This window comes from Amia ocellicauda, chromosome 11 (assembly GCF_036373705.1).
Source record: "Amia ocellicauda isolate fAmiCal2 chromosome 11, fAmiCal2.hap1, whole genome shotgun sequence".
Lineage (NCBI taxonomy): Eukaryota > Metazoa > Chordata > Actinopteri > Amiiformes > Amiidae > Amia > Amia ocellicauda.
Window position 1 is genome coordinate 12,230,990 of NC_089860.1, and position 23,950 is coordinate 12,254,939.

Consider the following 23,950-nt stretch of genomic DNA (forward strand, 5'->3'; position numbering starts at 1 on the left):
TCGGGTTTAAACAGCACTATTGATCAAAAAATAAATAAATAAATAAAAAGTGCAAAAACTACATTGATTTCCACTATAGCCCTGCTCGTTTAGGGCTGGTTTCTGATTGAGATTTGGGTTTTGCAATTTGCAGGTGAGTCAAGGTACTGCCGGTCCGACCCAGCGCAGCAATGGCCGTGACGTCACCGCTTGAAAAGGCGTGGAATAGAGAGCCAGCAGGACAGGAGGGGAAAGAGCACGAAAACTGTGATTAATGTGAGACATCGGCTTCACGTATTTCAGGACACACCGGGGATAGAGAGAGAGAGAGAGATCGACGTGGGAAACTTTAGTGGCAGCAGAGCAGGAACCACAGACTGAGCCGAGGAAGGCGCTCTACCTGGAGGAAGACAGGCAGGTAAAGGAAGCGCGCCGCCCGCTTGCGGAGACGACACTTTCGCGGCCGTCATGCGGGGCAGGGAGGCCACTGAGCCGCCGAGAGAGACGCACCGCAGCACAAACTTTATTTCGGCCGATTTCGCTTCTCCCCACATCTTCAGCACACCAGCGTGTTAACAACTACCGTCAGGGGCTCGCAACTGCGTTATTAGGATTTGGTACAACCCCAAGCAAAGAATAAGAAAAGAGAGCCATTCTACAGATACCCCAAACTGAACGAAACTAGTTTGTCCCGATTGGACAGGACAGTGACAAGGACGGGTATATGAAGGGAAGGGTACGATAAATAAATAAAAATAAATAAACAGAAATGCGCTCCGGGGTTTAGAAATGAAACTTCAGCTATGACTGTCCGTGTTGCTGTCGGCAAGGTACGCCACGGGTTAAGACTGGAGAAAAGTTGTCAAGAGAAGAAAAACCCGGAATACAAAGTGACAACAGTATACTACTGAACACATCATACGCGAAACGACAGAAGCAAGTTCAAAGAAAACGGCGAAAAAAGGATTTGTGGAGATGGGGTGTGTGTAACTTTGGTTGGACCGGATCGTGGACCTCTCCCACCAGACAGACCAGCCAAGTGAAATCGGATAAAGGGAGCTCTTCACGCAGCAGAAACGCGTCTGGAAATGCTGTCCGCGATCATGAGGAGGTGGTTTTGCAGGCCTAAGGTAAGACTCGTCCATAGATTAAATTGGCAATAGTTAAAAGATGAGGTGATTGCTTCAACAATGTTGCATTGTCTCCGGGTCTTCCCTCCAGGCGTTCTAGAACGCTTTCTGTGACGGTGCAATGGCATGCTTCAGCATTTAAAGCCTTTTTTTCTCTCTCTCTCTTTTTTTTTTGACATGGGAGTTTTTAAGATGTGTATAGGGAATTGGGGAGATGTCTGGGTGGATTGTGATTGCTTAAGTTGAGGGTTTGTATAGATTTTCCTATTCAGGCATTTGTGGAATGCATGGCGAAAAGGAGTCAACTAGTTTGACGCAAATCACGTTTCTCAGATCATGCACTTGACTCAACCTCTGAGATTAGGTGTGGTAGTAGGTCACTCTGCTGACTTCTCAGCTGAACTAGGGCCACAGAGATTAGATGTAGTGGAAAAGATCATCCTCTTACCTTATTACTATTTATGTATACTATACTATATATGTATATATTTATATGTAATGTAAAATGGGTAACTCAAATCAGTTTGGCCTAGTTGAAAAGTGTGGTCTCACAATTAGTCTGAAATCATATTTGTTTGAGTCCCTTTCTACTTATTATTATTTTACTTGTTTACGCCCTCTTCCGGAATGGTTGTTGTGAGTTTTTACCATCTAGAAGTGTTTGTTTTTCCACTGAGATAATTGCATGGCCTATTATGAAGTTAACATTTTTGAGTTGCAGGTTTAACTTGAAAATACTATATAATACATGTATGTGGTAGCTGTGCCAGATTTACCTTTGTTCAAGCTATATCATGGATGTTTTCTATGTTCATAATAAATGTACACATTCTTTATGGTCTGTTCCTTTATTTTTATTTAGTTTCATCTTGTGCTGATATCTCCCAGTTTTCATTACAAGAATTAAACTGGTTTAGCAACTGGCTTAGTCTTGTTGATAGCTGTTATCTTTGTCCAACCCAACCTCCCTAAACTCCTCTCCAGTACTTGGCATGGAGACCTTTATTTTGTGGAATCAAGAAATTGAGCCGTTTTTTTTTTTTATTCTGAAACAACATTCCTGTGACGTTTTTGTTCAGTGTCCTATTACACATGCAGTGAAAAAAATATATATACCCAAATACCTGCACCCCAAACTTTTTTGCATTCAGTGTATTCAGACCCAGAGGTAAAGGATGTTTTAGTGTTTACTCACTTACTTAACCTTTATCTCGTACTGTTTGCAAATTGTCATCGAGAAGGTAGGTGTTCGTTTGCATTTGATTTGCAGCACCTAAAAAGTGTTCTGGTATTGTATGGCTTTAGCATCACTAACCTGTTTGTTTTTTTCCCACTAAGGTAGAGATAGTGTAACATTAACTATTGTTCATCCAAATCTTAATCTTCACAGTAAACATTAAATATTTATTATTTATTTCTTATGTTTTTGTAAAAATAAAGAATTTAACCTCTCTCAGCTGTTTATACTGCACACACACATTCTCCTACAGTGCAGCATGAAATATGAACTAAGTTTTGTTGTATTGTCTTTTCATGGAAAATGAGGCTTATGACATTTGTCAGTCATGGAGTCAGTGGAGTTGTGGTTGTGGTCTTTTACTGATGAAGCTTTGCACAACTGCAAATTACACTGCGTGACACTGCAATTAACCCAATTATTTTCATAGGCATATTTTCCATGTTATCGCTGTATCCCCCAGAATTTTCCTTTCGACTACTGGAAAACCACAGGGATAGGTGAACACCTGCATAATCGCGTCCCTTCCCCACCTGGTCTGACGGCTTCTAAAAAGACAATGCTGAGATGAGTCTGAGCATGCTGGTGATTAGAGAGCAAAGTTCCCTGTAAAGCTCTGGATCTTTTGCATGTGGAAACAGAAGTGGGAATGAAGCATGAATCACACTTCACAGAATTTATTAATATGTAATTGTTCGTAGAAGGGTTTGTATATAAATTGGCAGTGAATTGGAAATAAAATTCTTCAATTGTGACACCAACTTTCGGGGGGAGAGAACAGACCGTAGGATTTACTTGTAAACGAATAATTTCACGACATCCTTGAATGCTGTAGGCTGCAAACATGAATCATTTGAGGGGTGGAAGTTCCTGCAGTGCCAGGGGATATGTTCATTTTGTACATCAATGAGAAGCGTCAGTCTCTGTGTTTTTGGGTGTTTTTTTCACGTCTGTGTATCTGTAATTACACCAAAGATATCGTCTTTATGCTGCCTGTCTGTCGTTGGGCTAACACTTAAAGATTTGGATGATTTCTTATTATGATGATTATCCGTTTTCCTTTGTGATGTATCAGTTTTCAAGTTGTAAAATTATGCTTTTAACATCGTTGGGGTGTCTTTGAAATTGACACAAATTGCCACTTTGATCGCAACCAAGAGATCTGGCAGGTTTAAGTGTGTAGAGCAACCAATTCAAACTTTTAAGCCTTATGATATGGTATCTTTGAGGAATTCCAGGTATGAGTCAATAAAGCTGCTACTCGGAGCTCTAGGGGAAAGGGCGTCGATCAATATTTCGCCACACAAATCCAATGGCACAACTTTATTTCTCTTCCAGAAGTCTGACCGACACCCCCTGGCCCAGTTCTATTATGCTGATGAAGAGGTGAATCGTGTCACAGCAGAGCTCAATGGAGTGGACCTGCGCAAAGACCCCCAGAAATACCTGGTACTGCTCAGCCAGCTCAGAATGAGCCAGGTAACTCACTAGCACATCACTTTTATTATTAGTGTTAATTTGGCTGAGGAAACGTACAATAACCAAAATACTGGGCATTATTTAAGCAGGATAAGTTACGGTAGTGTAATAGTGGGGAAATAAAGAGCAGGACAGGAGTTTTATAGTGTAGTAGATCTCAAAAATGGTGTGCAAAGGAAAATACAAGCTGTATGTACGGTGAAATGGGATTGTAGCTGTAGAAAGCAACAATCCGAAGGTATGAGACCTGAGCAGGGATAGACCATTTTGGTTTGGCAGTCTGTTAGAGGTTTCTTGTTCTTAACCAAACCCCAACAGTGGCCGGACTCTCACAGTGTGCTCCTTACCCCAAATGGCAGGACCGCATGTTGAGGGCCATCGAGCTGGTGATGGAGGACTGCATCTCTGCCCAGAGACAGAGCCGGGACTATCACGTCAAGTTCCCAGACGAAATCCTTCACGAGAACCTGGGAGTGCAGCTGTGGTTTGCCGCTGAGGTGAGAACGGAGGCTTTTCAAACGGGAATAGAACCAGGAATAGAAGTTGCTGTGTAGAAGTACCACATTGATCCCTTTATGCAGTAGCTTGCTTTTCGTTGTCCCAATACAAACCTCCTACATGCTTGTCCTGCTGTGCATCTCAAAATACCACCCATATGGAGCTCTTAAAGTACACTTTAACACTTTATGTGGTGTTAGATACACAAACGGCAGCCAACGAAAGAAAGCAAACATGCCCTTTGGACTTTTTATCGCTGACAGTGACAGATGAAAAAACAGGGTAGTTGGGTGGGGGGTGGGGGCTGGACTTTCAATTTGCTATGGATGTACTGCTTGTTGATTGCCCTCTTTTGTTTGTGCTGTGTTGCCAGTGCCTGTCAGTGGGCTCCTTCCTGGAGGTGCGCGAGGCTGAGGGGCTGCTGTTGCGCCCCCTAGCAGAGCAGCTCCTGCAGTGCCTGGAACATGCCCGCCTCCAGCTCCGAGAGCAAAGCCTGAACGCCCCGCACAGCTACAGCCCTGAGCTCCGGCAGGCTCTGCTGCAGTATGACCGAGTCTTCTCCCAGTTTGAGCTCAGGTAGGTGGGGCAGGGTAGGGATGAGCTGAAGTATTTATTTTACCCATTTCGGGCGGCATGCCCACAACGGATGCTCTTGTACTGCAACATAAGCCATTGATCTTTCAAAAACGTACAGCGCCCATTCCAGATGCGTCGAACTGGCTGTTTCATAGCCTTTGATCGTCATCAACAAGAGGCTTGGATGTTCTTTTTCATTTGAGTTTTACAGGGCAGGTCAAAAGAATAGATTATTGTATTTTCCAGATCAAATGAAAGCATGTGAATGCCATTTTTGAGTGTAGTTTTATTTTCTTTCATGGGACAAAGTTTTATGTGTATCCCTTCTGAGAACATCAGGGTTTCTCTGCATCGAGTAAGCCGAACTGAACGCTTTCAAAGTGTATAATAGCACATTGGTTTATTTGTTTATACTGTCTATAGCATTTATTGGATTTTACCTAGCATCCTGATTATTGTACATTTTCTGAGCCTTGGTGATCTGAATTGGGCTGATTTTATTATCCTCACACATCTTAAGCAGGGGATTTGAAGGGAATAAGCTTTCCCCTCCAGCCCCACCCCCCAAACAATTGTCATTCAAGCTACTACAAGGGTGCTCTTTGGATTTAATTAATTAAGAGAACATTTAATTATATGGGCATTAAAAAAGCAAAGATCAGGTACTATTCAGGTTCTTATAATTACCCATTCGATACCTAGAACCCACTAGTACCTAGTGTCAGCATGATCATGCAAAAAGTGTGGATTATCATAAATTACTGACCAAACAGTTTTCTTGAAACCTGTGGTTTAAACCATGACTGCAACCTGTATTTTGTGTGTTCTCCACTAATCAAGTTTCAAGACTTCCTTCGGCATACCTCACAGCAGTAGCTCTCGGCTGAAGGAGTCTTGACCTGACCTAGTATTGTTTTATGCCTGACGGAATCCTGTAAACGTCACGCATTAACGCAACATGTTGTGGTCAATTTTGTATTGTGCCCCGCCAGTACGGTCTTGGACTTGTTTACTGATACGGCAGAGGTACACACTACTTATTATATCTCCCGTGGAATGATCAAAGATGTTTAACAGATCTGGCGTCTGAATATTCCTCTTCCACAACGCGAGTCTGATCCTGGCCAAAGACGTCGGCCTCTGTGATGCACTTCCCCAAGGATGAGCGCACAGCGGTCGAAATGGAGCTCCCGTAATTGTGGCCTGTTGTTTCACTGAGGTTTCATCTGCTTGCTTTGCGATGGGCAAAATTAAATAATCACCACATCTCAGTTTGGACAGGATTTCCATGTCCACCAATTTGACCTCATCTGTAAACGTGATGAGAGATACATGTGCAATAAAGTTTGTGGCCAGGGCTGACACCCTGATTACTTAGGTGGTATGACGCCCAGAGCAGAGATTTTAAGTCGTGATGAACCAATGAGCTGGTTAACGTTTGCTTTTTGCCAGTAGGTCTTACAATTACCACTGTGACTGTGCACCTGGTCATGTACCCAGCTCAGTGGTTTAGTTTTGCCCTCAAGCTAACTTGCTGAAGTTGTTTCCATGTCTGTGCATGCAGCTAAGAACATGTATCCTGCCCTTTTTAATAGGGAAGCTAATTAACATGACTCCTGGACTCTTTTCTTTATTCACCATCCAAAAAAACTGTGTATATATACACACACATATGTATGTGCCTGGGAGACATGAGGATGTAAAAGGTGTGGCATTGAACAGGGTTTTGTTTTTGCGCAGTTATATCTCCACAGTGATCCCGCTGAAGTCAGCCGAGGAGCTCCAGAGGCAGCAGGAGATTGTGGTGCTGTTCTGCGAGACTGTGGAGAGGTGAGGACAAGGCAGGACCTTCTATATCTGAGTGTCCCACCCTGGTCTGGGAGAGCCCCATTCCAGCAGCTTTGATAGGTGCCCCATCAATAGTCCACGAGTCAAGACTTTGAAACCTGTAATTCCAATCCATAGAAGTGGGTGAATTCGGTTACTTCAGGATCATTTGGAACAAGTCCCTCAGTGACCAATTTTCCCTTAATTTTTTTAGACATTTACAGACATTTTGTGATTTTAGGAAGACCTAAAACCTAACTGGATCGAGGATTATGACTTCAAATTATAAACAAAAACAAAATGACCATCTATGACACATACAAATCAATTCCAGTTTTGATAGCTCCTACTTTTCAAACACCTTTGCTTCTAATTCTTCTAAAAACCTTTACAATGACGTTCTAGACTCCGAGTCAGTCTTAAACCATTCCTTTACAACCATTTATTTAATTCCGTCATAGAAGTGAGTTGCTAGCCATAATTTAAGGGACACATTGTAATTATATGAATATACATTATATATTGTGAATGTATATATTTCCTAGATGTTTATTGGGAGGTTTTACACAGGAAGGTCTTGCCAACAGTTTTATAAATATAGTTAATAGAGGCCATGGACATACAAAATAACATACGGATTTGCATGTGTTGTATTTGATACTACATTTTGAAAACTGCTATTCTGTTTTTCTTTTCCCTGTAATGTGGAGTCCTACTTCATGTTCTTTACATTAGTAGGTGTAAAACAGACAACTAATTTAATTGCCAGAGCTGCATCTGTGTGAAACTGTACGCCAAGAATATAAGGCAGTGACCCTGGTGTGCTGGTTGTTTTCTCCTGTTATAGAGCACTGAAGCTGGGCTACTTAAACCAGGAGTTGATTGACGGCTACGAGCCGCTGGTCATGTTCACAATCCCCAGACTGGCTATTATATGGTGAGATTCTTCATCACTCTGAACTTCCTAACTACAGCGAACACTGCTTTCAGAGCATTGGTGCCGGCGTCTTGTAATTATCCCAAAAGATCAAAGCCCACCCTTTTGTGAGTGGGTTAATTAATATTTATTAAATCCTTAAAAACCTCTTGCCCTCTGCTCTTCTCTCTTTAACTGTCGTTTCAGCAGTTTGGTGATTATTCTTTTTAAATGGTCCACCTATGACCATTCAGTCATCTCGGAGAGAACCTAATTTGTTTAATCTTGTGGTCGCTATATTCACTTCAATTTTTCTTAAGAATCCTAATGAGCTTTTTTTAAATAATGTCTTGAATCATATTTTAATATTCCTTGATGCGATAAAATATTTGAATTGGCAAAATCCTAGCATAGCTTGGAGTTCCTCTCAAGATTAGTTAGAAACTGTTTATAATATATATATTAAAAAAAAAAAAAATCAAAAAAAAAAAATCGAAGGAATCCAGCAGTTAGATTATGTCAAAAGAACTCTTTGTTCAGAGAGAAAAGATGCATTGAAATGAGATGTTTATTTTATGTATGCCTCTTGTTCTTTGACAGTAGAAAATGTTTTTGAAGCACTTGGAATTGAGTATAATTTCCATGTAAATGACAACTCTAGAGTCGGAATAAAAACATGATTGCCCAGAATATAAAATATAACAGCCTGTGCCTTGTTGTGAAGACACAAACACACATTATGCCATTTCACTGTTTTTCATCTTCCTCTTCATTTCAGTATGAGATTTGTTTGTTTCTTTGGCCAATACTTAAGCATAAAACCCTCAAACGTACCAGTTTAAATAAATAACTGTAGGTAATGCCTACAAATGCTTTACTATAATGTTTTTCCTCCTGCACAAACTGAAACTATAGTATTGAATATCACAACTGAAGATCATTATAGTCATATACTGTAGCATCTTTTATATTGGTGCAGTATTTTGATAAAAGTGCTGAGAGAAATGCACATGTAAATGAAATTAAAAAGCTTTCTCTTTTTGAGGAATACATTAATCTGCCTCCAAAAAGAAGCATAGCAATATAATAAAAATTAAAAAAGCATACATAAACCAACCATTTAGTCTTTACAATGCCTGTTGAGTGTTCACATTTAAAACCACAACAAAGTACAGGGGCGGTCCTGTTCACAGCATCATTCTGCTCTGCCTTGAGACTCAAAACACACTGTTACACCTGTGTGCTGTTTCCTGCTGAATTAACTAGTTTTCTCCCCGTGGGTTTGCAATAGCGGCCTGCTGATTTTCCCAGATGGCCCTCTGAACCTCCAGCAGGGACCAGAGGGTATGTCCAGCCTCTTCAGCCCCTTCTACTCCCTACTGCAAAAAATCAGGTAATCGTGGGCCTCGCTATCTCCACATTGTTCATCATTGGACTGTGAACATGCTGCCATTTCCTTTCCACTCCCAGCAGTGAACAACCGCACCCTTTCCATTTAATTTTGCTTCCAATCTTCTCCCTCCTCTTTATACAAGAGCTGGTTTCAAGTTTGGGGATTATTATAGTGTAGAAATAAACTAGTTAGCAAAAAGTCTTCACACGTAACATCAGTTCTTTAGAAGGTCAATACGTATGTTTTTAAGGACGCTTGTTACTCTAATTTATATTTTATTTAAAAATCCAGTCATATTTTAAGTGCCAGTGGGGTGCATTTTTAAAATTGAAAGGCAGGACTGAAATCCTTCATCGGCAATGCACTTTTTGTATATTCGCTGTCTACAAAGACTGTGTCCCATTGGAAGGGGTGTTACCCAGCATGCCCTGCAACTCTGCATTGTCCTCCACAGGGATTTGCTTCGCATCCTCACCCAGGAGGAGCTCCACTTCCTGGAGAGGAGCCTGTGTGCGGCGGAGTCCAGCGGCTTCCTGTGCGCGGCGCCCTCGGACGGGGGACGGAGCTCCTTCCCCAGCAGCCTCCCTCCGGTCGACTACGAGCCAGGGTGTGAGGTGCCCGGGCACACGTCATTACAGCCTCCCTCACATGTCTTCCCTGGCCATCCCTGCTTCTCCAGCACCACAGAGAGCCAGTATGGCAACACTGGCATCTGGCCCAGCCATCCCTATTGTCAGGAGGGGGCGGCAGACCACAGACAGCCCCCTGTTTCTCCAGACAAGCCGGACAGTGCTTTCTATGGGGCTGCCTGCTCTCTCCACAGCCCTGCCTTCCAAGAGCAAGGGCAGCCCTGCCAGCTGGTACAAAGCGAACGACAACCACAACATGGACCAGCTTTGGTGCCCAGTTCTGACCTGCAGCCCCACGTCTGTCTGAGCGGACAGGGCTCCGGGGAGCAAGGGAGGTGTGACGCCGATTCCTCTGCTCCGGTCACAGACAGGTTTTATTACTTCCGCTCTCCTGTGGATCGCAGCAGAGCTGGGGCTGGGGCCGGCACCGGCACAGAAGGCGAGGGGAGGGAGAGGCGATGGCGGCACAGCGTGATGGCACACAGCTGGTACTCTGGGCAGCCACTTCCCACGGCGCCATCCAGACCAGCCTTCAGAGAAAGACGGTAATGAATGCACTCATCCACATTTGTTAGCAGTGGGGTTCTGGTGGGAATGTAGTGCGAGCTCATGGTCAGAGCCGGGCCGCTGGCGTGATGCTGGTGTTTGAGACTAGTTTAGAGGCGGCAGCAGGAGGCTTTGTGAAGTGGTAGTTACTGCTGAAACATGTTGAAGATGTATGCCTAAATACTGCAAATTAAACCTTTGCAGGAGCTATAGGCCTGGGTATTGACTTATGTTTATTTTGAAGGTTTGACAGGGTGTCCGAAAATGGCACCGGCACCAGAGGCCCAGTGGACCACGCCACACGCAGGGTGAGGACAGAGCTGCGGGCACGATACAGCAGCAGCGGTGACATGATCCACAGGCTGTTTGTGTGCATCTCAGGTACCTGAAACACAGCTTTCTTACCCAACTCTTCTAGAAAATGTATGTGCCATCTTATGCAGTTGCTATTCTTGTTTTGTGTATCCTGGTAACCAATCAAATCTGCATGTTCTCTTCTCTGCTGCTTAGTTGAAAACTGAACTGTTCCTTTCCTTATACACAATTCAGTGGTTTTCACACGGTTAGAGAGAGATATTGCCTGATGCAGTTGATAGTGTACAACCCTTAACAGCAGTAAAGTGCCTCTTTCTAGTGTTAAGCTGTACCATAGAGTATTTTATGAGAAAGCAGTGTGTATAGAACTCCATGCCTTGCACCCGAATTGATTGATTTAATATGATATAATATGAAGTGCTTGAATTCCCAGAGCTATTCAAGTGCTGAAGTATGAAGCACAGCCCTCAATAGGCCTGAATCATATCTAGGTTTATTAACTACTTGTGGTGAGTGCTTTTTACAGTGTTACTCTCATAAGTGTCATAAGTTCCCCCAGTAGCAAACTGGATATAGGTTTAACAGGAAGATGCACATTCTAAACTGGTTCAGTGAACAAATAGCTTGCATACCAGAGCCACGGCCCAAAATATCAATCGGGATAATCTGCTGAATTAAACTGCTACTGATCGCAAAGGAATTCTTCATAAACGCACTTTATTTGCAGGAGTTGCAGACCAACTACAGACAAACTTTGCCAGTGACATGCGAGCGATCCTGAAGTGCGTGTTTGAGCTCATCATCTCCCGTGACGAGACATGGGACAGAGCCCGGACCAACTGTGAGCACACTTTTGATGCCTCTCTTTGCTTGGCATCTAAACCTCATGGAGGACTTTACTACAACAACAAACAAATCCTAATAAACCAAAAGGGCTTGTATTCCTTTTTATGATGCTGCATTGCACTCTGTATCAGATACAAAACACAAAAACCACCCAGCTTCCTCTTAGTGATGGAAAAAAGAAAAGGGGGTGGGGAGGGGGGCAAAATCGAAACAACTTATGAAATTACAGTTGCTTGTTAATTTTATCGTTTAATCTAGCATAGAATACATTTCTGTGTGCTGCAAGCAAATTTAGATCAAAGGAAGGCCAAATGTCTTGATCTTTGAAGCAATAGGAATTCTTTTTTCTACAGTGCATCTCCAGTTTGGGGGGAAATGTGATTAAAACCTGAGATGCTTAGAAACCGCCTTGCAATTAGACAATGTGCCAGACTCCTCAGTGCCATTTTTGCCCTGAATTAATTTAGCATCCTGGCTCCTCCAGGCTTTGAGAGACTGTAGCCCAGACTGACGGATCTCACAAGCGTGTGTTATTTTCTGTCTGGCAGCGGCTGGAGAGGACGGAGAGAGAGAGCAGGAGGAAGACTCGAGTCCTGGGCCGGTGGAATGTGAATTGTGTGAAGACCTGAACACTGGAGTCGCCGATATGGGCAACATAGGAGGTAAAGGATTGAAACTGGGCCATTCTGAGCTAGGCTAAAGGGATGGCTGTCAGATGCACTTATCAGAAATAAACCGACCTATTTTAGATGTTGTTTTCAGGTCACTTGTTTATTAGAAAAGAACACCTGGCCAAAAATGTCAGAGTGCAAGATAATATCAAAACCGTGCCTTCATGTATGTGTGTGTGTATATAAATACTATATGTAAGACTAGGGTTTTCTAGTCATGATTAATGTTAATAGACTTCTTTAGTCTTTTTTTTGTATTTGTATGGTGTGGTTAAGTAATAAGCATAGGAACAAGGATGTTCACCAGGAGGGGTAGCGATTTGTTTGACTGAGCTGTCCTGGTTCTGTTTGGAAGGGCAAAATTACTGGTGTCCTAATGGAGGCAATCGGAACATTCGGAATCGGAATCTGAAATCGGGAACATTGGTCCAGCTGGATTAGAGGTCCTATCTGCTATTAAATTAAATGTGTTATAAAATATAACATTTTTCTCTTAATGGCTCGGTATTATCTACAAATATATCATGGAGAGCAAAAAGTGAGCAAAAGAAATGCAAGCTGCCTTTATGAATATGCAACTGTGCGTTGTTGTTTTTTTATATATATATATATGGTTTGGCTAGATCTGTGACCCTAGTAATTCAAGCATTGAGGCCCATGAGATCACACATTATGTAATTATAGACCTTCAAAATGTAATTGGAATAATTAATAATTGGTTTAATGAGATTTTAAATGAAATAACTGAATTTGTATTAGTGATAAGGTCCATTGCAGTTTCCTACTTGAAAGTAATTTAATACATCTACAATTTCAACACTTAATTCCCTGTTCTATATCTGTACTTCATTATGTTGCTGAATGGCCCATTTCAACTGTAATGGATCAAAATCATAATACAAATACACTATTTTAGAAGGGTGTGCAGAAAACTTAAAAATATCTTGACCGTGAGGGAACGTTATTTTTAAAATAGGTGTGGTGTGGAGAAACAAGCCAATCACAGTGCAGCATTTCCAAACATTCCTATACCTCATACTTTGTGTATCATTATCATCTTGTTCATAGAATTATCAGTATTTAAAATGGTATGCCTCCAGTCACCAGCGACATTTCAGGACACTCCATGCGAGTAGTGCACGTTTCGCAGGATGTACATTTGTTTTCAATAGTTTCGGTAATAACCAGCATCGAAATATAATGCAGATTGGCTACTGTAGGTCAGTAACAGTGGAACCTGGATCAGTGTATTTTAGATAGAGAGAAAGGGGGTTGATTGTGAGAAATTACATCTTATACAGTTTTAATTTAAGTTTTTGTGGTTCAGCTTCGCAGTCCTCTCACCCAAACTGCACAAGATAACATCTCTTGTATAATAAAAAGATGCTTAAATGCTAGTGGTGCGAGTTTGACAGGATGTACATTTGTTTTTAATAAATCGTTTTTTTGCATTTAACTGCACGATATTAACATCTCTTACACAATAAGAGACGCACTAAATGAGACTTGGTTTAGTGGGATTTCATACAAGGCAGGATATGGGCATATGGTATGATATCTAAGGAAATGTAATCCAACTATCGCCCTGTATTTTAAAACTGGTTCCTAAAAGTGGGTAACCCACATATATGAAGGTGAAAATAGCACAATGTGGACTAAGATATTAAATAAATCCTCAAGGTACTACATACTAAGTAAAGTGTAATTAAAGCAAAATGATTAACTCAATAAAGCCTCAACCAGGCCAACAATAACGCAAAGAATGGCTCTTGGCACTCTTGACAGGTCCACCGGTCTGGGTCCCTGACAGCGCCTGTAACCACTGCACCGCCTGCCAGGCCCCCTTCACCCTCCTGCGCAGACGCCACCACTGTCGAAGCTGTGGCAAGGTAGGAGCCCCTGACGCCACACCCAGGCGAGAGCGAGGCTGAGGGCCTGCAGTCTCTAATAAAGGGGAAATTCACTCAATACTGTAATCCAAAGCTGTATAACCCTTCTGCTTTTTGTTTAGTTTTAAATTTGCGCTGTACAAAACTTTAAAATAATGCTTTGCAGCCATTTGGGTTGTCCAAATGAGCTAGTAGAAACACAAATGCAAACTCATGTGTAATTAAAATGGTTAATGGAAGGTTTAACAAGTAAATGACATCACACAGACAATTTGTGCTGCCATAATTGCTTCCAAGTGAAAAGTAATTTTATTTTTTGCAGGCTTGCTTTGTATGTAACACTACGTCATAATCTGTAGAAATGTGCTTACTGGCAAATATTGCCAAACCCTACTCCACTCAGCCAGTGTGAATTATTAACTTCTTAAATGAAATGCCCATTCTGTGGGTGAACATGCTATTTAAAATCCAGCATGCGTCTCTTTATGTTGTGTATGATGGACCTACACTTGGTCCTGTATATAGAATGCTCAGCTAGTGATTTTGAAAATAATTAAGTCTCCTTTCGTTCTCGTTTTCAGATTTTCTGTTCGCGATGTTCCCCCCATGAGGCACCACTCCCTCGCTTTGGTCAGATGAAGCCGGTTCGAGTGTGCAATCACTGTTTCAACTTCCATATTGTTGGAGAAACAACACCGCTTTAATGAAAGCTATAGGAAAATGACTTCATCTGGGGGAGAGAAAAAAAAAAAAAAACATTTTTGGGGATCTGCATAGACACATCTGGACACTCATCCAGACAGACAATGAGAGCTGTGTGTCAGCATTCCCTGAATATCACTTGTTCTGCTCGGTTGCTACTGGCCACTCAAGGCAACTGTTGAAATGCAGAATAACACTTTTGGTAGTATCTCTTCCTGTCATTCACAGAATTCAAATTCCCATGCATTTATTTCCAGAGTGTTGAAAATCTTCAATTTCTCCTTTCTTGACACACATCTCTGTTTTATTTTTAAAGTACAATTCCTAAACCTCCTATAGACAAATTCTTTTACAGGTTTGTTTTCTACTAATCCTGAAACCTGGGTTCTGCAATTTGTGTTTTTCAGTCGGATTGGAAAGAAAATGTATGTGGCAAATCTGTTTTGATATTTGTCAAATTTTCCTTTTTGAAATTCTGTAATTACGGATTTGTGATCCGCAATGTTTGCGAACCCCCTTTTGCCACCAGTGATGTAATGATGTAATTTATAGTTTAGTCGCACAATTAAAGCATATTTTATTAAAGGATATCGAAATTATATTTAAAAAGGATGCATGTTTGTTTTCAAATACAAATCTAAAACTAAACGTGTGTGATGTACTCTAATGATGGGTGGGATACAGGATCAGTCAATCAAAGCCTGCATATTGACCCTTGGGTGCTATGGACAAAAAACCTATATGTGGGTCACTGAATTAAACATATTTGCAGATATTCAAAACAATGAACAAACAAAATGTATCTAACAGAAATGTATTGTGATTTACCAACAAGCTGTACATCACGGATTATGCTTTTCAAATTAACTATCTGTGTACACTTATTAACATGTAATATACAATATGACATGACAGTAATTCCAATAGGATTTACGTGGAGGACACCATTTTATAGTTTTATATTGCCACATAATAGGTCTCATATCAACTTTTTTTTATTTTCACACAAATACATTGAAACTGATCAATTTGGTTCAGGTAGATGTAGGCTATATACTATATATTCACTAAAAATGCATCACTCTCCTACCTCCATTTACCCCTTATGTTATCACCATGAACAGGCTGACGAGATCTCTTTCCGATCACGGGTTTTTTGAATTTCAAACATCTGTTTTCCCGCCTGCCTGTATTTTTAAACAGATCTTAAAATGTCACATGTATAATGTGTTTGTGTGTCACATCCACCAATCCGCTCACAACAACACGGCCAGGCCGGGCGTGTTTATCTGCGCTGCGAATGACAAGCCCTGCACGGCTCGACCAATGGACACCCACGCCGCGTCCATGTTGAGTGTGGCAGAAGTGCAGACGTTTGTTTAGGGTTGTAACAAAGACTTACACACAACAGTGTTTTTCATGTTTAGTATATAATCAAATAATGACAACCATGCAGAATGTATTATAAAAGACGGATATTCTCCATTAGAGGTAATTAGTAAGTCGGCACATTAAGTATTACATTAAAATCTCGCATTAAGATCTACTTGCCCACTGTTCAGTCAACTTTACTCCGTTTTGGCCACCGATAGGTAATTTTCTATATATAATTCCAAGTTTTAAAAGGAAGTTTATGTTACACAAACGACATTGGGTCAGGGAAATTGGTAGCTTTGGTAAAAAATAACGATCCGGTACCAACCAAGCCACAACAAACATGGCGGCTGTGTACGGCCGTCTGAAGTCCGTGTAAATAAGGAGGCTGGTTTCGCAAAACATCAACGTTGCAGAGGGGCGTGAAGCGTGGGGAAGGTGACGTGAACCCGAGACAAGGGAGAGTTAGTGCGGGGCTGTGGAGCAAGCCAGGCGCAATTTACGGATTGTTTGTTCGGTGCTTTAAAACAAAACAAAACTTTAAAATGGAAATGAATACTTGCAACATCCAGGTCCTGCTGCAAGCGGCCGAATATCTGGACAGGCGAGAACGGGGTGAGTTCCTCCAGCAGCGACTTCTGATCAGCCCTCTCCCTTTAACGTCAATTATGCATTTCAGCTAATATTAATGCATGCCTTTTGCAATCAACACATTGGTATTGTGTCTGTGTTTTGCACATGGCCGTGCATGGTCGGATTGCTCAGCCAAACAACAGGAAATGTCCAGGTGGCGATTGTTTACTGGCACCGGGATGATCTGCACTAGTCGGCTGAGTGACCTAAATACATTGTTATACAATAATACGCAAAGGCGCCAAGCCGTCAGTTTTTTGAAAATGTAGCTGGCAATGGTGGGTCTAGGTAATCCGAGAATGAGGTTTAGAGGTAGTTTTTTTCACCTGCTACGGGTCCCGTATTGTGACATTTTAAAGTAATTTACCTCTTGATCACATCCAGGATTTGTGATCGGAACAGCGATCGTGGCGCCAAAACCCGTCAGACTTGCATCGGTGGACGAGCTGTCATTGTTGCCCAGCTTCATTAAACCCACAGAGAATGAAAGTGAATGTCTTGTACACTATTTAAGACTAGGTTAGTGTGTCCAAAACCTATCCGTGCGTTTTAGGATGCTATTGCACTAGACATGAAGATGCTCGATGGTGTCGGCAAGTGTCGCCGGCTGGTGGGGTCTGATCCGGGGGGACAGACAAAGAGATCTTGACCCTTCTTTATTGTTTGCAGAAGCCGAGCATGGATACGCGTCTGTGTTGCCTTTCTACGGCAAAGGGGTTTCTGATAAGAGAAGCAAGCAAAAACCTAAGAAGAACCCAGATAACATCAGGTGAGAGCAAATGAGATGTATAAAAGACGCTTTATGCCATTAAATAATGGTGCTCTGGACATACACTTTGCAAACCATTTCTTAGTGGGGATTGCCTTCCCAAATTGCACGTCGCGTTTCCAGTTTCACTAGGAAAGGGTGTGGTGCAGCCCCTGTTATTGCCATTGCTCCGTCGTGGTGTTTGGTATTGTGACGTGTAAACATGCACATATTGTGTGTACGAGCCTATCGTTGTCAAAGTAACTTTATCCGACCAGTTTACAGATTTCTTTTTCTTTTTTACTGTTTCCTCCCGTTGTGCATACTGTGAAACCCATTACAGATGTGTGCCGAGTGGTTAAACTGAAATGGTGATGCGTGGGAGTACAGGGTTAAAATGCAAACTATATAAAAAGAGAAATTGCGTTTTTACCATTTTAAACTGGATCTTGATCAGAGTGCATTCATAAGGTGTGTGTGTGTATAATTATTATATATATATATATATATATATATATATATATATATATATATATATAATCACCGTTAAAAGAAAGTGGAGAATTTCCTAACTAAGAAAAAGCAATATTTCTTACATTTGAAATACTGTATTTTTTTTAACAGACCTTGAAAATAATGTCCGTGAATACCACCTCTTGAAAAATCTTGTATTTGAGCTCAATTAAGTGTGTCAATATATAAACCATACTTTTTGTATGTTTCTAATTAATAAAGGGCTGATAGACCTGGAACTTGAACTTTTTGCATTTTGTCATTCCAGATCCGTTCATAATGAGCTGGAGAAACACAGGTAAAACGTCATTCCTTTGCTCCCACTGCTCAAGTGAAACTCTGACAGTGTATTTATGTATTTTATTTGTAAACTTACTCTACAGGTTATGATCAGGAGTAATGATTTAGCTTTCCCAAGATGACTTTTGAGCCCAATAGTGCCACTGGAGGTCTGTGAGAGAGCCAGACATGAAGACCGGGCGCCTTGATTTTTAACTCCAGGCCAAATGTAGAACAGGAAAGGCAGGTTTCACTCCAGGTATTTTGTAGTAAGCCCCCAGAATGGCTTCCTCTCTTACACAGTGTAACATAGTTGTACTGCAGGTAGCCGCTGTAGATCTCCCAGTGTGGGCTGTGATGTGGTTGTTAGGGTTCAAGCCTGTGCGTCGCTGAATCCCCCCTCCCCCTTCTCCTTTTGTGTCTGTAGACGGGCCCAGCTGAGACACTGCCTGGAGCAGCTGAAGCAGCAAGTGCCTCTGTCTTCAGACTCCATGAGGAACACCACACTGAACCTGCTCCGCCGGGCGCGTCTGCACATCAAGGTGGGGTCCGCTGGGTGTGGGAGTGAGTGCACGGCACCAAGGTGTTAAAAGACACAAAGGGTGTCAACTGGTGCCTGATTTTGTGGCTGTACAGAGCCCTGCCTAATTAAAATGACAGACCCCTCCCCGAATTGGTTGAATTCTGCTTTTAAAACTTGGAGGCGAAGGGTATCCATACCAGCTGTCTACATCAGTGCTTCTGTCTCGCAGCAGGCCAAAGAACCAGATGTCTCGACACTGCCTTTTTATGGACTCGAGTCCAGATTGTGAGAGTTAACATGGCAGGGACTCTGTATGTCAGAGACGGGAAACGGGGGGCTTCTCAGTAAGATGGATGCCTGTAAATATGTTGTGCTTTTTATGTTCGTTATACAACTGCACAAGAAAAATCATTGAATTGATGAAAACAGATGCATTGATTTGTGAATTTAAATTTAGTTCATAAAAATGAAGTTCTGAGGATGGAGAAGGCAGGTTTTATTCTTTGCAAACAAATTCATTAAAACGGGTGTTGGATTCCAGTCCTGGGGGCAGTAGTGTCTGCTGTTTTTTATTGCAACAGGAGCTCCCAATTACTTAATTAATGTCATTATTTACTCCAGTAGGCTTATCTAAAGCTGTCATATTTTATTTTTTATAGCCGGTACCTGACAATTTGTTGACGACTCGGAACCCACAGAACATTCTAGTGTCTGGAGAGCAGTGTTCAGTTCATCCAGTTCATTGTTGCTGGGCTGGAACAAAAACCGGCAGACACTGCGGCCCCCCAGAACTAGAGTCTGACACCCCTGCGTTAAAAGCTCTGTTGTTGTAATTGAGACGGTGCGAGAGTGAAACCGGTGCTCGGTGAGGCCTCTCTGGAGGGTGGTCCCTGGCGCTGACGGCCCTTTTATTTTGCGGTTTCAGAAGCTGCAGGAGCAGGACGAGCGGGCGGAGCGCTTAAAGGACCGGCTGCGCTGGGAGCAGAGGGGTCTGCGCGGGCGGCTGGAGCAGCTGCTGGGGAGCGCCGAGAGGACACGCAGCGACAGCCTGGGGTCCACACTGTCCTCCGAGAGGTCCGACTCCGAGCGAGGTACAAGCCCACCATGCCCAGGTCTACACCGTGGAATGGGGTTCATTTGGTTTAGCAAACTGAGTAATTATGAGTCAAGATGGATAAGAGTGTCTGCTTAGAAATAAATAATAATAATGGATGGAAAACCATAAGCACTCTCACCCTTGAGGACCAAATTTGAAAAACACTGATCGTAGCAAAACAGATGAAGTTACCCAAAGTAAATGTAGAAAAATGTTTTCGTAACTGATGTAAACAACACCAGAATGGTCTTTTACTCTGCAGTGATTGTGAATGTTCTCCACGTGCAGTTTGTGTGCTCTGTGTGTTAATCTAGCATGTGTGTCGTTGACAGAGGATGTGGAGATCGACGTGGAGAGCACGGTGTTCGTGTGTGTGGAGTCTGAGCGACTCTCCAGCCCGCAGAGGGAAGGAGACCACAGCTACTCCACTCCCGGACGAGCTTGGCTATGACCGAGCCCCATCTGCTGGTCAGAAACAAAACTGAACAAAAACTCCCCCCCCCACCCCAAAAAAAGAAAAAGTACAAAAAAAAAAGGAGGAGGGCAGTGGGATGTGCCACCGCAGGAATGAAAATGCTCCAGGTTTCAGAGGCACATTCTGCACTGACTCTGAAACGCAACCATTGCACAAAGACCAACTGACGTGCATTTTTCTTTTTTTCTTTTTTTTTGTCTTGTATTTTCAATCGACTTCTGAGCAATTTATTTGGGCAGGCACCACGCACAGATCCTCGGGGATCATTGTTGTCTGAGGCAATCTGATTACAGGTTAAGTTTCCTTTAAGGGGAACCTGTTAAAGAAGTTCCAACTTGCAAACAAGTACTTGGATTTGGTTGGCAGCACTTTTCGCAGGGAAAGGGCAAATTGTCCTAACAACATGCATCTTGTTGAATAAGACAAAAGTTCCTTTTTTTTTTTTTTTTGTAATAGTAGGCCAATGTGTGTTAGCAATATTTTTTTTATTCATAGTTTAATTTACAAGGACAGTGTGTTGCACACTGTAGCTTCCTCTTACGTTTACAAGAGGTACTTGGTTGTATAACAAAGGAGCAATATGATGCAGGTACAGTGTAACTGTACGGTACCTTAAAAGCACAGCGGTCTTTGATAGCTCTCCTGCGGACTTGTGTAGGAGCGCTGCTATCAAGTGAATCCAGTATGCAATGTTCTCAAGCACTTAATACTTCTTCTGAAATGACAAAACCCTCATTGCTCACTGGTGAGCCCAGTTGTTTTAGGGGCAGTCTGTCCTGCAACATCCTCAAGACAGATTATTTTATTTTTATAAAATTGCTTTGTGCCTTTCAAGGAAATGGATGCCAAGTAGGTCCTCCGCATCCAAAGAAAAGGGAAGTTAAATGCTAGTAGTTTCGGAGTAGGTGCAAAACATCAGTGCTGAATTCTCCCCTTTGTAATGAAGTAACGATAGGCTGAAGTTTGCAATGGCTTCTGGGTGAAAATAAAAACCTCCTGTTGGGTTTTGAAGTATGCTTTCCACTGAGCTGTAACCTTCACTGCCTGTAGGGCCAATGGGCACCTGTTCTCAGGTTTATTTGACTATATTAATGCCTTGACCCTGCTTGAACCTAGTTTAATCGGTTTGCAAGGCATCTGAACATTTCGATGGATGGTGAATAGATGTAACCACCTGAAACACCATTTCTCTGCAGCCTTTTCAAACGGAGGGGAAAAATAAAACTGAAAACAAACGGACCTCTTTAAAAGAAAAACAAAGTGAAGGTTACCACAGGGCCATCGCCAATGTGAAATCTACTGATCTAGTTAATGAGCAGTTCCACTACAGCACCGACACACTTTTGCTCCACAAAAGAATGAGCTGCTGACTGTACATGTAAAGTTAGATGAATTGGTGATTTGTCACCTTTTGTTTTTCCGGTGACCAGAAGCATTATTGTATTAAGTCTGATTAGGCAGTCATCTCCTTACAACCTAACTTGCACTGAACAAGAGTTGGCGATTATTTTGTTTGGGATTTGAAACCAAGCAAGCTTTTCTGATAGATTTTATATTTACATGTGTATATGTATATTTTTTCTATAAACATTAAATTGAGATTTGTTTATTTTTTATCTTGTGTTTATAGTACTTAGGGCTGGTTTCACAGACCCAGATGTTATGGACTAGCTAGTGTAGTTTACGGAAGAGGAGTCTTGGACTAGTCCTAATCGAGTTCTGTGAAAAGCAGTTGGTTGGTTTCGACCACCCTGATCAGAACAATGTCAGATCAAAAGATTGAATAAAAAATGTGTACTAACCGAGGTGTGAGGAACCTGCCTTTTCACTTTCTAGGCAGGGGGTGGGGGGTGGGAAGGTTAAGCTTACCATGCACTTCAAGCATTCCAAATTTATGCAATTCCTCTGGGTAACTTGCACGAATGTCTGGGTTATTAGGGAAAGGCTTGTGAGAACCTCCCTGCAAATCCCAAGTCTTCCACTCTGAACTCCATTGAATAATTAATGGTGCCAGTCTTGGCCCTGGCCTCAGTGCAAATGAAATGTTAAAAACGAATCCCTCCTGCTCAGGATGGAAAGCATTAGCCCACCTAGTATTTCTATGCAGAATTGGCGAAGGTCATACAGAGGCCCACAATACCGTTTACAATATTTGGTTCTTTTGTGTGGTTTTCAGACCTTCGCTCTGTCAGGCAATACTCGCTGGTCTTCTTACCAGTTCAGCTGACAAGCTTAATTGATGTGGCAGTTCTAACCGCTTGTCTTGTGTAAGCGATATAGAAAATCATAACCCAGAGGAGCACCTGTATTTATTTGAGCTCTCGTATTCTGTTAACAAACAATATAGAATGTCTAGGATTTTTTTTTGTCCTTTTTGTTTTACAACGGCAATCGTTTAACGCCTTATTGACGTATATGTCCAATATCATAATGAAAGATAAGCAAACAACTATTTTACCAACACAATTACTTGTATGTATAAATGTATAATTTGTCCTTGAAGTCTGGATTCATTTCTTATCAAGTCCTCTTTCATGATATGTTTAGGTACACCATCACATTATAACTGTTTATGGAAGAAGCAAAATAGACCTGTGAGCAAGGCGGTAAAGACCACTTTTGAGTTTAGAAAGGTGGATTTATAAAATCCTGCTTTCATTTTCAGTTGAGCACTGTGAAAGAAAGCAGTAGCAAAGCATGTTAAAGTGAACATGCGTCATGTGTTGCAAAACCTTCCGAGATCCTTCTAGTGAATCTGGCTTTGGATTAATGTAAAAGTAAGGGACTGTACCCAAAGTTGTATTAAAACAATATTGCACTTCATAAGATATCATGAAAATATGAGGGTAGGATGTCATGCGTCACATCTGTGACATTTACTGTTATGTCAGCGCTTCTGTTTTGATGGGTTTCTGCCTGTGTGTGGTATACAAGCAGCCTACAAAATCCCTTCTCCGCTAATCTCCTGGAGACGCAATGCAAAAGTAAGAACCTTGAACCAGCAGATCTCCGTTTTCTGACCTAAAATGTCACGGTTTCAGTTTAGTCTATTAATACTTAACAAAAATGTAGATGGGAATAGGAATGTAAGATCTAGCCACCACTGACCCTGTTGTTTTTGTTTTATTGTAACTTTTTCCACATGACTCTTGGACAAATCTTGCAGATGTATTTTTCATTCTAGTCCTATTTTACAGTATTGGTTAAACCCAGCAAAGCCAAACATTCACTCTCCACTATGCCATGGTTTAGTTATCAGGACTTTTAACCCCCTTTATTTATTGAGGCTTCACTTTAGGCTACCTTTGTCTTTGCCGACTAACATTAGTATTTATACATTTTTAATGCAGATAAAGCCATGAAGAGTGACGCCCGTGCCTTCAAATTAGGTGTCTAAAGCAAACTCCTCACGGCTAGGTGAGATGTTTCAATTGGAGAAAACAAATTAATGTATGTAATTCTTCTCTCCCAGTAATCTGATGTAGCATTGTTTTATACTAGTATGTATTTGTATAATAAATATTTTTATATATTTACATGTCTGGTGTTTATTATGCACTTTATTTGAGCACTGGAGGTTTTGGCGTGGGATTACAATTCTATACTTAAAACCCCTACTGTTTAAAATCAGTAAAAGGCTCTGATTTTGGAAATGTGTTCAATTAAGGGTTCAAGA

At 41.7% G+C, this 23,950-nt stretch overlaps 2 protein-coding genes across 3 annotated transcripts; both read left to right on the forward strand.

Annotated features, from left to right (window-relative positions):
* The first annotated feature begins 196 nt into the window (after nt 1-196).
* Nucleotides 197-15,232, forward strand: LOC136762946 (lateral signaling target protein 2 homolog). Its single transcript, XM_066716564.1, has 13 exons — nt 197-1,109; nt 3,685-3,825; nt 4,185-4,322; nt 4,697-4,899; nt 6,640-6,729; nt 7,574-7,663; nt 8,934-9,035; nt 9,490-10,209; nt 10,455-10,591; nt 11,253-11,366; nt 11,920-12,033; nt 13,828-13,931; nt 14,513-15,232. The coding sequence occupies exons 1-13, from the start codon at nt 1,068-1,070 to the stop codon at nt 14,633-14,635; spliced, it is 2,118 nt and encodes a 705-aa protein (XP_066572661.1). The 5' UTR covers nt 197-1,067; the 3' UTR covers nt 14,636-15,232.
* Nucleotides 15,233-16,435: 1,203 nt separating this feature from the next.
* Nucleotides 16,436-23,810, forward strand: mxd3 (MAX dimerization protein 3). Of its 2 annotated transcripts, XM_066716565.1 has the most exons (7): nt 16,436-16,622; nt 17,025-17,159; nt 17,310-17,409; nt 18,170-18,199; nt 18,608-18,722; nt 19,629-19,794; nt 20,132-23,810. In XM_066716565.1, exons 1-7 carry the CDS (start codon nt 16,553-16,555, stop codon nt 20,248-20,250), a joined length of 735 nt encoding a protein of 244 aa, XP_066572662.1. In that variant the 5' UTR covers nt 16,436-16,552; the 3' UTR covers nt 20,251-23,810. The 2 variants fall into 2 exon arrangements, with proteins under 2 accessions (XP_066572662.1, XP_066572663.1); XM_066716566.1 differs by lacking the exon at nt 17,025-17,159.
* Nucleotides 23,811-23,950: the final 140 nt, after the last annotated feature.